This window comes from Ailuropoda melanoleuca, chromosome 2, assembly GCF_002007445.2.
Source record: "Ailuropoda melanoleuca isolate Jingjing chromosome 2, ASM200744v2, whole genome shotgun sequence".
In the NCBI taxonomy this organism is placed as follows: domain Eukaryota; kingdom Metazoa; phylum Chordata; class Mammalia; order Carnivora; family Ursidae; genus Ailuropoda; species Ailuropoda melanoleuca.
The window spans coordinates 25,860,449-25,877,704 of NC_048219.1; the positions used below are offsets into that span (position 1 = coordinate 25,860,449).

The 17,256-nt window shown below is 37.3% G+C and overlaps 1 protein-coding gene across 3 annotated transcripts in view; it reads right to left on the reverse strand.

Annotated features, from left to right (window-relative positions):
- FAF1 (Fas associated factor 1) overlaps positions 1-17,256 on the reverse strand; it is a 474,879-nt gene that overhangs the window by 125,592 nt on the left and 332,031 nt on the right. For all 3 annotated transcript variants that reach the window (XM_011227828.3, XM_034652358.1, XM_034652351.1), the window contains exon 12: positions 16,886-16,967. In XM_011227828.3, the coding sequence (XP_011226130.2) occupies positions 16,886-16,967 (82 nt within the window). The remainder of the gene's footprint in view (positions 1-16,885; positions 16,968-17,256) is intronic.

Below are 17,256 nucleotides of genomic sequence, written 5' to 3' on the forward strand. Positions count from 1 at the left end.
GTTCAAGTGATTGGCTACTACAGCAAATGCAGAGAAGCAGGCAAGCTCTTTGGGGAGGCCGGGAGAGGGATTACGGAGGCAAGAAAGTAGGCAGTTTCGGATCAGATCAAAGATCTCATCCCATTGGTTTTCTAAGTGAACACCTAGAAGTAGTACCAAGGACTGGAAGAGCAGCCTCATAAAAGTACAGGCAGGATTCTTTTGATCTTCTCTTCTGAGAAGAATAACACTACCCGTGGTTGGTCTGTTAAACAGGCAGAATAACATGAATGTGGATGAATGTGAGGTACACACTTCGAAAAGCAATGGTACACAAACACTTCCTTCTCCCACTTTTAGGCCACTGAGGAAGAGAAAAAGGACCCATAGTCAACCCATCTCATCATTTCCATACTCCAGGGGGTGGGGGAACCACAGCAATAAAGAACTGGAGATGTATTAACAGTAATTTTTAATTTAAAATATATAGATAATAATGCATTCTTGCTGAAAAATCACAGGAATTCTTTTTTTTTTTTTAAAGAATTTTTATTTGACACAGACAGAGAGACAGCGAAAGAGGGCACAAGCAGGGGGAGCGGCAGAGGAAGAGGGAGAAGCAGGCTTCCCGCCGATCACAGAGCCCGATGTGGGGCTCGATCCCAGGACCCTGGGATCATGACCTGAGCTGAAGGCAGACGTTTAACAACTGAGCCACCCAGGCGCCCCAAATCATAGGAATTCTAATGATTTGTGGGTGTACATGTTCAGTAACTTTTTACTACTGTCAAGTACTGTCTGGCAGATTTCAAAGTAGAACATTGTAACTTATAAAAACAATCTAAGTTTAAGCATATAGAATGGTAGTAACTCTTAACTACTCATTTAATAGGAATGGTGAAGACTGTAGTCCCTAAATATTTTCCACATCTTCGTGAGGAAATCTCTTATGTATTTTTTTTTAAGTTAGATTAATGGCTGACTGAAGTAAAGAATACATTTCTCAGCCTCCATTTAAACAAATGTGGCTGTGCAACCAAGTTCTAGTTAATATAAGCAGAAGTGCTAGTTCAATCTCCTGTAGTCAACCAGAATCATGACATAACCTGAACTATACCACACAGTGGAGCAACATAAAACCTGTGTTTCTGACTCTGTGATACACCATACCAGGTCTGGACAGACTACCTCTGGACTTCCTGAAGGGAATAGAGAAATTAATTTCTATTTTGTTTAAGCCACTATTAATTTTTATTTTTCTGTTACAAGCAACCAAACCCAATCTTAACTCTTACAATAGACTCACTATAAGAAATCCTTAGTCATATATAAAAATGATAGTCCATGGAACTGTACCATTAACCCAGAAGATCTAAAGAAAAGATATGCAATTACACTTTAAGGGCCTGTAATTAACACTAGTCTAACACAAATGACCTAACTGCCTATTCAGAAAGCTCCATCTTATACATCTGGTTAGTGAAAAGGGTGGAGGGGGACACTGCTTTCAAAAGGCCAAGTAGGCATGAAGGCAAAAGAAGACATGGAGGTTGCTTCAAGCAAAGATCAGCCACAGCCATCACTGTTAGCATGTGGTCCAGTCCATTTAACCCATACAGGATAGCCTACTGGGATTTTTAATAGTGCAATAGTGAAGTATACATCTCTCTGAAATGCCATGTGTGCCATATTACATATATTTGAGACCCAGGATGGTTGAAGTCATAGCAGGTGGTTGGTCGATGTATTTTGTATTTTTTATAATATACATACACACGTAATTTTTACAACACAAAAGATGTACTATGCACACTGTTATGCACCCTACTTTTTTCACTTCACAAAGTATCCTGAACATCGGTCCACATCAATATGTATGAAGTGGCTTCATTCTTTTCAATGGTCACATAGTATTCCATTGTGTGAATGACATTGAAAGTATTTCCAATTTTTTGCTATTATAAACAATGCTATAATAAATATCCTTGTATTTATCTTATTTCTTATATGCTTAGGTACACATGCAGAAAAAAATATTGCTATTATGATATGTGAAAATGATACATTAGTACAGTTTTAATCTGTATTTTTTTGTAGTATGGAAAATATGAACATCTTTTCATATTTTCTGTTAAGTACCTGCTTACATTGCTTACCCATAATGGGTTGCTGTCTTCTTACTGATTTATGGAGTCCTTCATATTGTATATGCTAGAGAAATTTAAGTTTCCAATATCTTTAATAAAGATACTATACACTACTTAACATCAGAAATACTTTGATTTTCTTAATATAGGTTCCTTAGGCAAATATAAAAATCAACAGATTCTATTGAAATGCTCCACAAAGGAAAAAAAGGCCAGAACATTAGCCTAGGTCTATTTCAGAAGCAGTATTATTCTCTTCAGTTTTGTTAGGCACTTCGAGGAGGGTGTGGGAGAATCAGGATACTAGAAGATACATAGGTATAAAAAGGTACACAAAAGCTAATAGGCTGTGAAATTTAGGAGCCAAAAAGTTTGCGAACTACATTGTGCTATTACTGTACTATGATTTGCTAACCAATGCCTGACATTCCACAACTATACATATACAAATGTATACAGTTGCTCAGTCTCACTGCTACCAATTTCTCTCCTCCAATCCATCCTACAAACTACTACCACATTGCTTATGTCTATGACACAGCTCTGACAGTGTTATCCTCTTTGAAAACTTTCCAACACCAAAAGTCTTTAGCTGGTCTTCAGGATTTCTATAATGGGTAGACCCAGTCTACTTCTTTATTTTAGCCCTGTCCTCTACTGTTCCCTTAAAAGTACCACATATACCAATTAAACAGGCCTATTCATCTTCTCTAACATGTATATCTGAATAACTTGGTTACTGTTAATGTAAGGACTCATTTTCCAAGGTGGGTTAATTGTCAAGGTGTTTTTAGCTCTATTTCAGAGAAAGTAAAATGGAGGCTTACATAGCTCAGTCAGTATCAGGGCCTAGTTTCCAATCCAAATTTGCCTGATTTAGTCAATGTCCACCTACTTATAGGCAAACAATCTTAAAGATGTGTCACATACATTTTGAAGATGTTTCAAATATATTAATTTTCTGTTAAACAATCTTGTGAAGTATTACAATACAAATTTTTAAATGCAGAAATTGATGATCAGAGGAGAAGAGTAATCTGGTTAATGGGACATAGCTAGTAAATGAAAAACCAGAACCCAAATATAAGAATTTTGATTAGTATGCTTTCTACCATACCTCTTATTTTTAATGTTTAAGATTAGATATGAAACAGATTTCTTGAATTTACAACTGAAATACTATAGAGATCAAACTTAGCTTTTAATTCTTTTAAAATAAGTAACATGAATTACAAAAGCTTTCTAGTGCCAGAAAGGGCCCTTTGGGAGAAATGATGCAAATATGGATAAAGCCCATAAATGGAAATCAGCCTTGCTTCTGGTATTTTAATAAATTTTACCTACAATGCTTTTCAAATATGGTTAAATTGTTTTTAAAAAGATGGTGAGTAGCAGTAAATTGAGAAGAATGTTTTACAAATCAGCATATCTTAAAACTAACTTACTAAATTTTTAACTAAAAAATAATTTAAATATGGACACTATAGATTTTTACAATTTTAATTAGGTAGTTGTAATAACTCAGTAGGAGAATTAGAGGCAAATTTTAAATATGGTGCTATAACAATATACTGTTTAGTGGAAACATCTAATTATAGAACAGCATATTTGGTATGGTTTCATTTATGTAAAACTTGTCAGTTTTCTTACTGATATACATATTTGGAGATTTTTTAAAAAAATCATGTTTAAAAGTAAAAACATTTAATAGTGATTATTTTCAGCCTTCAGATTATGTGGTAATTTGTTTTCTACTTTAACTGCACCTGTATTATTTTCTTTTTCTTTACAACAAATATTTTATTTGTAGAATGAACATACTTAAAGTATATTAGCATCATAGTTTTTATCTCACACATGTGCAGGATGCTGTCATAGCTATCATATAAAATCACTCTAAGGACGATGTCTGCCTTTAAGGAATTTAAATTGAAAAGAAAACAAAGACAAGATGAACAGACTGGGCATATTCTCTAAAGCACAAATAAGTTTGTTTGCCCCTTATTTCCTGGCTAATAAAGGGCTTGAAATTCACCAACTACAGCTGTGGCTTCAGATTTGTGCAGAACTTATTTTTCTTAAAAAATATTGATCAGTGATGGTATTTGGATTTCTTTTTAACTCGATATAGTAGAAACAGCACAACTTTAAAATGGGCTGATTTTTAAAAGTAAATGTAATAAAACTTGATCACAAATACTGTTAAAGTAAAGCACTTATTTTAGTGTTGTAAATGCTCATTTATAGGGGTTCTCAAAATTCCTTTCTGGAATTGTTCTTAGAATTAGTTCATGAATTGCATGAATAAACCAGTTTTGTTTTTTACAAACATTTCTCAAATTTGTCCAAAACTGTTTCACAGCACATTAGCCACAGTGCTGGGTGCATATATGGATAGCATCTATTTAATCCTCAAAACAACCGTTATCATTATCTCCCTTTTGTTTTTTTGTTCCTAGATTAGAAATAGGCTGATTACTTGTTTGGGGCCGCAGAGTTACTAAGTGGGAAATTAAGAATTGAGCACTGGTTTCCTTAATTTATGTGTAATATTTGGAAACATCACTGGATCTGAAGTCAAGATCTAAGGAGGTATAACAGGATTACTGATATCAAAGCCTAGTCTCCTAAGGGGAGGAACAGAACTAGGAAAGGAACAATCCTTCACATGGGAGATAAACCCTAGCACTGAGATTTTTATTGCTGTTTATTTTTAGTTACTACAATTGTCTAATCATTCTATAGGGCACTTTCTGTTTCGTACAGAATTCAGAGGTAGCACGAATGAGAGGTGGGGAGGCTATAAGGACAAAAAGAAACGTCTTTAAGAAACTCCTAGGGAATCATGGTGTGGGGCCTGTGGTAACGCTTCTGCAACCTTAATTATGGTGACTAACCACTGACTTTCACTTACCTAAAGATAAAATATAAGCTTTATTCAATAAATATCTCTTAAACGACAGGGAAATGACAGCCCTTTCCATGCCTTGGCCCCCGCTGATCTTCCCTGCCTCATGCCTTGTAATCCAACTCTCTATCTTGTATTTTTTACTCTTGGTCTTAATTTTTTTGGTTATAGTTCTCTCATTTTAATCTTCTTGCCTTTGCTTTTGACCTTTTTTTCTGTTTAGAATTCTGTTATTTGGCCAAGTATGACTCATAAGATTCAGGTCAGATGTACCTCCTCAGGAAATCTCCCTAAACTTTCTAACATAGATGAAGTACCTCTCCTCTTTGCTTCTATAGCATACTATACTAAATGAATCTGTTGATATTATCTTCCCCATCAGACTATGAGCATCTCAAGGGCAGGAAAGCTCTATATTCCAGTTCTTAGCAGGCATGTGATAAATATGTATGGCCCTCAACTGAGTGAACATCTCTAACAGTTAAGGGCATGAGAGGAGGTCATAAAACTGATGGATCTGTTGCCAGAAGTCAAAACTCTGTCACAATATACTTAAACAAAAGGCTTTAGAATACCTGTTTTACTGAAGTTGGAGCTCTGCTTTGGACAGTGTTTTAAATTCTTCATGAAAAAGGCAGAAAGAACTATGCGCACTCTCATCACCAAGTGCTCTCAAACAAAATCAGTTTGAAGCAGTTTTCATTAAGATGGATTGAATGTGGCATCGTGAGAAACACTTTATCAAATGTAGTGTTTTACTTAGTGATTAACTATATACCAGTTGATGAAGCTCCCCAAATCCTTTGTAATCCCACCACTCCAATAAACATTTAATGAGTATATAAGTTCAAAAAGCCTAGCAGAGGATTTAAACCTTCAATCTTGTTTTTATTTACTCTTGGAACTCAATTTCTTACTTCAAGTGAAGAATGCTGGTGCTTGAGGCTCATCTGTTGCCCTGGTAAAATTAATGTGCCTCCCACAGTTTAAATTAAACATGTGATATTTAAGATGAAAGAAATTTAGTCAGAATGCCACAGTATTGGTCACACTTGCTTTTAAAATATGTAAACATCAGCAAACTGTTTTCTTAAAAATGTTTCTTTCACAAGTTTAAAAAAAATATTGAAAAAGATGTTTTAACTCTCAAATGTGAAATGTGAAAAGGAGAAATGATGTTTGATAACTGAATCCTGCAGTATAGTAGTTACCATTGAAAACTGAAATATAGTGATATAGTGTGTAAATCATACTTAACTGGGTTAGAACCCTGAGCTCTTATTTGGCCTCTAGTGCTTACTACTGATGTGCTTTGGTTAAGTTCTGTTGCGTTTCTGAGCTTCCTCATCTATACAATGGGAATATTGATATATTATATGTCCATATCTCACTGGTTTGTTGTAGGGTTCAAATAAGATACACATAGGAAAATGTTCCATAAACCATTACGGTACCATATAAATCTGAAGTAGAAGTACTATTTTTATGCATACACAGTTCTATTTAATTAAAAGGATATATATGTATATGTATGTATGTATGTATATATATATATATATGTAATTTGGCTGATGACCATAATAAATGCATCTGACAGATTTAAATCTGAAAAATTTATTCATCACGTGCATCAATTTTACTCAAGTTTGCAGTAAGGTCTTAAACGATGCATAAACTGCTGTTCTTTAACTTGGAAAAGAGAAATGAGGAAAGAAAAAAGTCTTGGACAGGGGTAAAAGATAAAGACAATTTAGAAGTCCAAAGAGGTCAAAGGATTTTGGTATGAATCTAATATGAAGCAAAACATTTAATTATATGAACCAATGACTTTCATTTGTTAAAATACCAAGACCCTCGTCAAAAGCAAACAACCAATTGTTTCATTAGAAATATTCAGAAGTTAGTAAGCAAGAGTTTATTCTCCTCTGGGGATCATCAAATGTCAGTTTATTATATAAGACACTTAGCAAAAGTTCTTTTGTCTATTATATACTTTATATTTAAACAAGTGTCTTCATTTAAAGTTATAATGTTTAAGGTGTACATAGTATATATTAGGGTAGCTTTTTAAGTGGGATTTAAAAGACATCTATGCCTACTTGGGGAGCTATAGTTTAAGTCACAAAGGCCCTAACATTTTCTGTCTACTTCAACCACTTTCATCCATATTTATGTCCAATAAGTGATTGTTTAAATATAATAACATGGCCATACAATGAGACTCTATAACCATTTAAGTCCTGTTTTAATGAAGTATTCAGTATTATTTACAAAGCATTCTTGCAAAAAAATTTTGACCTGAATATAACAAAGCACGATTTCTTCACAAAGCAAATGTTATGGGGAAAAAAGAGAGGCGGGGAGAAGAGGATGCTTGTTTAAAAGGGATTTAAGAAATCTAACAACCACAGGGTGCCTCCCTCGGTAGCTCAGTTAAGTGTGTGACTCTTGACTTCGGCTCAGGTCATGATCTTAGGGTTGTGCGACTGAGTCCCGTGAAGGACTCCCCCCTCAAAGGGGAGTCTGGTTGAGAGTCTCTCTCTCCTTCTGCCCCTCCCCACCATGCACTCTCCTGTGCTCTCTCTCTCTCTCTCAAAAATAAATAAATAAATAAATATTTTTAAAAAATCAAACAACCAAATATAATTTGTGATCCTTGAGTAGACTGTGGTTTCAAAAAAAAATAGTTAAAAAGCCATTCTGGAGACAGCTGGTAAAGTATGAATCTGCACTGGCTATTAGATGACATTAGGGAATTACCATTAATTTTGTTACATGTGATAATGGCATTATGATTATGTAGGAGAATATCATTATTTTTTGGAAAACACATATAGATGTTTTTAGGTGTAAGATATGTAATTTAACAAAAAATATTGAATATAAAAAGGTATCCTAAATATTTTCATGCAGTTTGTTTTAATCATTTCAAAAGTTTAACTACTCCAAAGTTTAAAAAAATCATGTGAAACTAATTTTTTTCACATTTGTTTGTTTTTGTATATTTTGAATAAATTTTACATTTATTTTCTATTCCAGTCAATGTTAGCCATTTTCAGAGAGGAAATGAAAAAAATTTTTATCATAAAAATTTATTCATCAAAATCACAAACATAAATAAGCATAAAAAATGTAAATAATTACATTTCAAATGCTGCTTTTTTATAAATGTGTGGTAGTTAAACTTTTGAAGTTATTAAGGCTTCTATCTCTTTTAAAACTTTGGGATGCCTGCATATGAAAGAAGCAAACATGGCAAAATTTATTAGTTATTAAATTTAGGGATATTGTGCTATTCTTTTTAACTTTTTCCATATTAAAAATCATTTTAATAAAAAGTTAAAATATTATAAAATATAATTAAGCAAATGACCATTAATATTAAAGGGTGAAAATAAACTGAACAAGATTATAACATGACTCAATAATATTAAATATACATAAAAGTAGTCATCAAAATATATATAAAAATACAGAAAGAACATGTATCATAAAGTTAACTGTTTATCTGTGTTAGAATATTTTCTTTTTACTTTTTTGGAAACTATAAACATGTATTATTATAAATATTTCTTCAAAAATGACATCTATTTTATATAAATTTAATAGTTAAAAACAGACTAACACAGCATTTATAATGGGTTATGCCACTATTCTTAGGGTAAAGAACAGTTTGTGTTTCTTATTCTACTTCATTAAACCCTCACTGATTGCTCTAAGTTTGATCACTAATTATTGTCAATTTTTAAAATGTGTTTAAAATGAAATTTTCTTTAGGTCAGGGTGTAAGATAAACTGGAAACTAGAAATTTCAGAGGCATCCTTGCACTCTATTCTCAAAATTCCTTCCCCTCTTTAACTCCAATAACTTTCCCTCTACTCCATCTACACACTATTTCTTCCTTCCCACTCTTTTTTGCCTTCATTCATTAAATAAATAGAATATTTACTAAGGATGTAGGGTACAAGTCACTGCCAAAAAGAAAATCAAATCTCTTGAGAAGACATATATACAGAGAATAGATAATGATAAGCAAGGTGTTAAATGTAACAAAAAGATGAGCAGAGGATATCATTACAAAGTACTAAGGGGTGGGTCCAACCGTATGATAGTGGAAGAGTCAGGGACAGTTAAGTCTCAGAGGAAGAGCAAAAGTTAACCAAGTAGGCAGTGGCTGGGTTGGGTGAGGGCAGATGAAGCAGCCTGTGATCTGAGCGCCACTGCTTCTCCGCACATGGGCGCGCTCTGAACCCTCCTTTTTGGGTAGGCTCACAGGCACATGCACAATCAGCGTTCCAGGGCCTCGAACTCCAGGGCCTCCACTGGGTAGGCCTCGGATTGCCCACCCCTTCCCCCAGTGTGAGTCCCCCGGGACCGGCCACCGCCAAGCGCAGGCGCGCCAAAGCTGCACCCCAGGCTCGGAAGAACAGCCCTGAGTGGCCGCCTCGTCCTCTGCAGCCGAGCGGCAGATGTTCTTTTAAAGAATTACTGAAGATGAAGGTTTTTTTATTTTTGTTTTTTGTTTGTTTTTTAATGGCTTTACAGAATTTTAGATCAAATACAATTTGACATGACGGCAAAAAATGTTGGTTTGACTTCTACAAATGCAGAACTAAGAGGATTTATTGATCAGAATCTCAGTCCAACAAAAGTTAACTAATGACAGGAAAGAAAATTAGTTCATAATGCCATGGATGCAAAGTTGTTTTGAAAAGACAGCGGAGTAGTAGGGGACCCCTTTTTTAGCTGGGTCCCTGAATCGAGCTGGATATCTACCAGACCATCCTGAACACCCATGAAATCAGCCTGACACGCAGGAAGATACAGCTGGATCTCTACAAATGAACATCTCCAGCGCTGAGTATTGAGGTACGAAGCGGGGAGCCGTGAATCTGTGCACAGATATAGGAAGATAAACGGAAGGGGGAGGGAGCCACCGAGCTCGGGCGCAGGGAAGTAGTAGCCACCTGCACTGGGGAACAGGCCCGACTCGCAGACCAGCACCCGTGAGAAAGCAGACTGAGACCATAAGCCTGGGAACGTGCGTGCGACCAGACTGAAAACTGGAGCTCCGGAGCATACACTCAAACTAGACTGAAACTGAGAGCTCAGCAGCGCGCGACCAGACTGAAAACCGGAGCTCCGCAGCGCTCACTGGAACCAGACTGATACCGAGAGCTCGGGAGTGCAAATGCAACCAGACGGAAAACCAGCACTCTGGAGCATGTGTAAACCACACTGAAACAGGGAGCTCGGGAGCGCTCGCGGGAACCAGGGGCAGCTGGTGGTGTTAGAAGCACAAAGGACAGAGACCTTCCAGCCCTGGAAGCGAGGGCTGAGAGAGCGGCTGTGGGGCGCACAACCCAGGATGCTGCAGGGGTTTTAGCAGCACTGAGAGAAACAGAGTTAAAGTGGTCAAGAGAGCTCAGTGGAGAGTGGACTGTGATCTCTCTCTTCTGAGACAGAGGCTAGAATACAGCCACTACTGCTCTGACTCTCAGAAGAGTCATAGAAAACCGCCAGGGAAAGCCGCCAGAGAACAAAAGCCCGGAAATACCAGCTCACATTGTGCCCATCCCCATTCCGCCTCGCAGGGATAGGGCAACTCTACCCAAACAGGGATGCCTGAGTATCAGTGCAGCAGGCCCCTCCCCCAGAAGGCAGGCTGAAAAATCAAGAAGCCCACATTCCCCAAGATCCCTAGAGAACAAGTGCACGCTGCCTGGGTCCTGGTCAATAATTTGGGCTCTGGGCATCCCTGCAACCTCTCCTCACCAGAATGACGAGGAGGAGAAATCCCCCCCAACAAAGAAGAGATACAGAGTCTGTGGCTTCTGCCACAGAACTGATGGATATGGATATAACCAAATTGTCAGAAATGGAGTTCAGAGTAACAATGGTCAAGATGACTGAAAAAAATATTAGTTTGAAAAAAATATTAACGAAAATATTAATGAGAATACAGAATCTCTAAGGGAGGAAATGAGAGTGAATCTGGCAGAAATTAAAAATGCTATGAAACAATTGCAGTCTAAACTAGACGCTCTGATGGCCAGCGTAAATGAGGCAGAAGAAAGAATTAGTGACTTGGAGGATGGGATGGTAGAAGAGAAAGTTAAAACAGCAACTTGGCTCAAAAAAATCCACTCTCAGGGCACCTGGGTGGCACAGCGGTTGAGTGTCTGCCTTCGGCTCAGGGCGTGATCCCTGCATTATGGGATCAAGCCCCACATCAGGCTCCTCCACTATGGGCCTGCTTCTTCGTCTCCCACTCCCTCTGCTTGTGTTCCCTCTCTCGCTGGCTGTCTCTATCTCTGTCAAATAAATAAATAAAAAATATTTTTAAAAAAATCCACTCTCAAGAATGCAGATTATGGGAGATTACTGACTTATTGAAACATTCCAGTGTCAGAATCATCGGCATCCCCGAGGGGGTGGAGAAAGAGAGAGGTCTATTTGAGACATTTGAAGAGATATTTGAACAAATTGTAGCTGAGAACTTCCCTAATCTGGCAAAGGAAACAAGCATTAGTGTCCAAGAGGCAGAGAGGACCCCTCCCAAGGTCAATGAGAACAGATCTATACCACGTCACGTCATAATGCAATTTCCAAATATCAGATCCAAGGATACAGTATTGAAAGTGGCCAGGGGGAAGAAAATCCTTACGTAGAGAGGGAAAAATATCAGAATTACGTCAGACCTGTCTACAGAGACCTGGCAGGCCCGGAAGGCTTGGCAGGATATTTTCAAAGCTCTATCTGAGAAGAACATGCAGCCAAGGATCCTTATCCAGCAAGGCTGTCATTCGGAATTGATGGAGAGATAAGGACTTTCCAAGATCGGCAGAAACTGAAGGAATTCGTGACCACCAAACCAGCCCTACATGAGATATTAAGGGGGGGTTCTATAAAAGTAAAAAGGCCCCAAGAGTGATACAGAACAGAAATTTACAATCTATAGAAACAAAGACTTCACAGGCAACATGACATCATTAAAATCATATCTCTCAATAATCACTCTAAATGTGAATGGCCTAAATGCTCCCATAAAACGCCACAGGGTTGCAGATTGGATAAAAAGACATGACCCATCCATTTGCTGTCTACAAGAGACTCATTTTGAACTTAAAGATACATCCAGACTGAAAGTGAAGGGATGGAAAACCATTTTTCATGCCAATGGACCTCAAAAGAAAGCTGGGGTAGCAATTCTCATATCAGACAGATTAGATTTTAAACTAAAGACAGTAGTTAGAGATACAGAAGGACACTATATTATATATTCTTAATGCATGTATCCAACAAGTGGATATGACAATTATAAATATCTATGCCCTCAACAGGGGAGCAGCAAGATACACAAGCCAACTTTTAACCAGAATAGAGAGACATATAGATAATAATACGTTAATAGTAGGGGACCTCAACACTCTGCTCTCAGCAATAGGCAGATCACCTAAGCAGAAAATCAACAAAGAAACAAGAGCTTTGAATGACATACTGGACCAGATGGACCTCATAGATATATACAGAACACTACAACACCCCAGAACAACAGAATAATCATTCTTTTCGAATGCACATGGAACTTTTTCCAGAATAGACCATATACTGGGTCACAAAACAGGTCTCAACCAATACCAAAAGACTGAGATTATCCCCTGCACATTCTCAGACCACAATGCTTTGAAACTGGAACTCAATCACACGGAAAAATTTGGAAGAAACTCAAATACTTGGACACTAGAAACCATCCTGCTCAAGAATGACTGGGTAAACCAGGAAATTAAAAATCAGATTAAACAATTTTTGGAGACCAATGAGAATGAAAACACATTGGTCCAAAACCTATGGGACACTGCAAAGGCGGTCCAAGGGGAAAATACATAGCCATCCAAGCCTCAATCAAAAGAATAGACAAATCTAAAATACAGTTTCTATATTCTCACCTCAAAAAGCTGGAGCTGGAACAGAAAAACAGACCTAACCCATGGACGAGAAGGCAGTTGATCAAGATTAGAGCAGAGATCAATGAATTAGAAACCAGGAGCACAGTAGAGCAGATCAACAGAACTAGAAGCTGGTTCTTTGAAAGATCGATAAGCCACTGGCCAGACTTATTAAAAAGACTAGAGAAAGGACCCAAATTAATAAAATTATGAATGAAAGGGGAGAGATCACGACCAACACCAATGAAATAGGAAGGATCATCAGAAACTTTTATCAACAGCTTTATGCCAATAAATTAAACAAACTAGAAGAAATGGATGCCTTCCTGGAAACCTATAAACTACCAAGACTAAAACAGGAAGAAATTGATTATTTAAACAGACTGATTAATTATGAAGAAATAGAAGCAGTGATCAAAAACCTCCCAAAATACAAGACTCCAGGGCCTGATGGATTCCCAGGGGAATGGTACCAAACATTCAAAGAAGAAATAATACCTATTCTCCTGAAGCTGTTTCAAAAAATAGAAACAGAAGGAAAACTACCAAACTCATTCTATGAGGCCAGTATTACCTTGATCCCCAAACCAGGCAAAGACCCCATCAAAAAAAGAGAATTACAGACCGATATTCCTGATGAATATGGACGCCAAAATTCTCAAGAAGATCCTAGCTAATAGGATTCAACAGTACATTAAAAGGATTATCCATCCCGACCAAGTGGGATTCATCCCTGGGATGTAAGGGTGGTTCAACATTCGCAAATCAATCAGTGTGATAGATCATATAAACAAGAAAAGAGTCAAGAACCATATGATCCTCTCAATTGATGCAGAGAAAGCATTTGACAAAATACAGCATCCTTTCCTGATTAAAACCCCTCAGAGTGTAGGGATAGACGGTACATTCCTCAATTCCATATTCCATAAAAACCATCTATGAAAAGCCTACAGCGAATATCATTCTCAATGGGGAAAAGCAGAAAGCCTTTCCCTTAAGATCAGGAACACGACAAGGATGCCCACTCTCGCCATTACTGTTCAACATAGTACTAGAAGTCCTTGCAACAGCAATCAGACAACAAAAAGGAATAAAAGGTATTCAAATTGGTAAAGAAGTCAAATTCTCTTTCTTTGCAGATGACATGATACTCTATATGGAAAACCCAAAAGACTCCGCCCCCAAATTACTAGAGCTTATAGAGCAATTCAGTAATGTGGCGGGACACAAATCAATGCTCAGAAGTCAGTTGCATTTCTACACACGAACAATGAGACTGACGAAAGAGAAATTAGGGAATCAATTCCATTTACAACAGCACCAAAAATCATATGTTAGCTCGGAATTAACTTAACCAGAGAGGTAAAGGATCTATAGTCTAGAAACTAGAAAACACTGATGAAAGACATTGAAGACACAAAAAGATGGAAAAAACATTCCATGCTCATGGATCAGAAGAATAAACATAGTTAAAATGTCTATGCTACCCAGAGCAATCTACACTTTCAACGCCATCCCGATCAAAATACCAATGACATTTTTCAAAGAGCTGGAACAAATAGCCCTAAAATTTGTGTGGAACCAGAAAAGGCCCCGAATAGCCAAGGAAATGTTGAAAAGGAAAAACAAAGCTGGGGGCATCACGTTGCCGGATTTCTAGCTATAGTGCAAAGCTGTGATCACAAAGACAGCATGGTAGTGGCACAAAAACAGACCCATAGACCAATGGAACAGAATAGAGAACCCAGAAATGGACCCTCGGCTCTTTGGGCAACTAATCTTTGACAAAACAGGAAAAAACATCCAGTGGAAAAAAAGACAGTCTCTTCAATAAATGGTGCTGGGAAAATTGGTCAGCTACATGCAAAAGAATGAAACTTGACTACTCTCTCACACCATACACAAAGATAAACTCCAAATGGATGAAAGACCTCGATGTGAGACAGGAATCCATCAAAATCCTAGAGGAGAACATAGGCTGTAACCTCTTTGACATCGGCCACAGCAACTTTTTTCAAGACACATCTTCAAAGGCAAGAGAAACAAAAGAAAAAATGAACTTGTGGGACTTCATCAAGATAAAAAGCTTCTGGACAGCCAAGGAAACAGTCAAAAACACTAAGAGGCAGCCCACGGAATGGGAGAATATATTTGCAAATGACACTACAGATAAAAGACTGGTATCCAAGATCTACAAAGAACTTCTCAAACTCAATACACAAGAAACAAATAATCAAATCAACAAATGGGCAGAAGGTATGAACAGACACTTTTCCAATGATGACATACAAATGGCTAACAAACTCATGAAAAAATGTTCAAAATCATTAGCCATCAGGGAAATTCAAATCAAAACCACATTGAGATAGCACCTTACGCCAGTTAGAACGGCAAAAATGGACAAGGCAAGAAACAACAAATGTTGGAGAGGATGTGGAGAAAGGGGATCCCTCTTACACTGTTGGTCGGAATGCAAGTTGGTATGGCCACTCTGGAAAACAGTGTGGAGGTCCCTTAAAAAGTTAAAAATTGAGCTACCCTATGACTCAGCAATTGCACTACTGGGTATTCACCCCAAAGATACAGACGTAGTGAAGAGAAGGGCCATATGCACCCCAATGTTCATAGCAGCATTGTCCACAATAGCTAAATTGTGGAAGGAGCCGAGATGCCCTTCAACAGATGACTGGATTAAGATGTGGTCCATATATACAATGGAATATTACTCAGCCATCAGAAAGAACAATTACCCAACATTTGCAGCAACATGGATGGGACTGGAGGAGATTATGCTAAGCGAAATAAGTCAAGCAGAGAAAGACAATTATCATATGGTTTCCCTCATTTATGGAACATAAGAAATAGGGAGATAGGTAGGAGAAGGAAGGGAAGGATGAAGGGGGGTAAACAGAAGGGGGAATGAAGCATGAGAGACTATGGACTCTGGGAAACAAACTGAGGGCTTCAGAGGGAAGGGGGTGGGGGATTGGCATAGGCTGGTGATGGGTATTAAGGAGGGCACATATTGCATGGTGCACTGGGTGTTATACGCAAATAATGAATCATAGAACATTACATCAAAAACTAAGGATATGCTGTATGGTGACTAACATAATAAAAAATTATTATAAAAATAATAATAATAAAAATTTTTTAAAAATAAATAAATATTAAAAAAAAAGTTGACCAGGTAAAGGGCAGAATGAAGGCATTCCTTACAGTGGAGAAGCATGAACAAAGAGTAAGATTATGGGGAAACGCAAAAGGTACATCACTGCTAGATTTATGAAGTGTAAGGTAGGGAACGGGAAGAGCTAAAGTTGTGCAAATAGGCAGGATCCAGATTACTGAGGTCTCCACTGCTGGGTCAACATATAAGCAGAGTGACTGCATAGAAACTTCTTGCTGAAAATGTGCCTTCTGAATTCTTGTTATAAATGCCAATCTACTTGACTTAAGATCACAATGCCAATTTCTATATTTTTGTTGTCTAAAGTGACTTTTGAGATAAAAATATTGCAGTTATTAGATATATACTATTAGATGGAATCATTTTGGGAAAAGACTGAAAGACAAGTCCTTTAGCAAGAACCTGTCAATCACATTAACTGAAAAGAACATACACAGTAGCCTAGTCCCTTCTAAGCATGTCTACCTTTCTTTTCCCTACAAAAAAACTGTTTCAGAGCTTAACAAGGCCATCTACAAGAGCCAGCAATACCCTATTATAATACTGCCCCTCTGAAATGGGCATCTTGGTGATGACTAGGCTGGTAGATGAACCACACACAAAATCAAGTCTTCAATCTGAAAAAAACAGAAAGCATTAAGCGTTGCCCAAGGCCTGGTTGTATATCTATCGGTTGCACTTTTTAATCATAAAAGGTAAGATTGCACTTACATCTCGGGCTTTCACATAGAAGGCCTCTTGAAAAGCAGCTTCTAATGAGCCAATAAAAAATACAGGATGGCAGTCACCATATCTATAGGAAAAATTATGTCTGTTAATTTAAATACATTTCAAATTTAGTTCAAAGTTTCACAAGTCTAATCAGCATCTTTTAAGTAAATGTTGGGACTAATGTCTCCTAACTGTAGACCAAACATTAAAACATTTCTTTAAAGGCTTGGGAATGAACTTTATTCTTAGAATTCTTCTTGGCCTATAGTGATAATATTAGAATACTGGAGTTTTAAGTACATCTAGCAAATGGATTTAATAAGTGCTACAAAACCATGCCATTTATATGTAGCAATTCCTGGTTATCCACT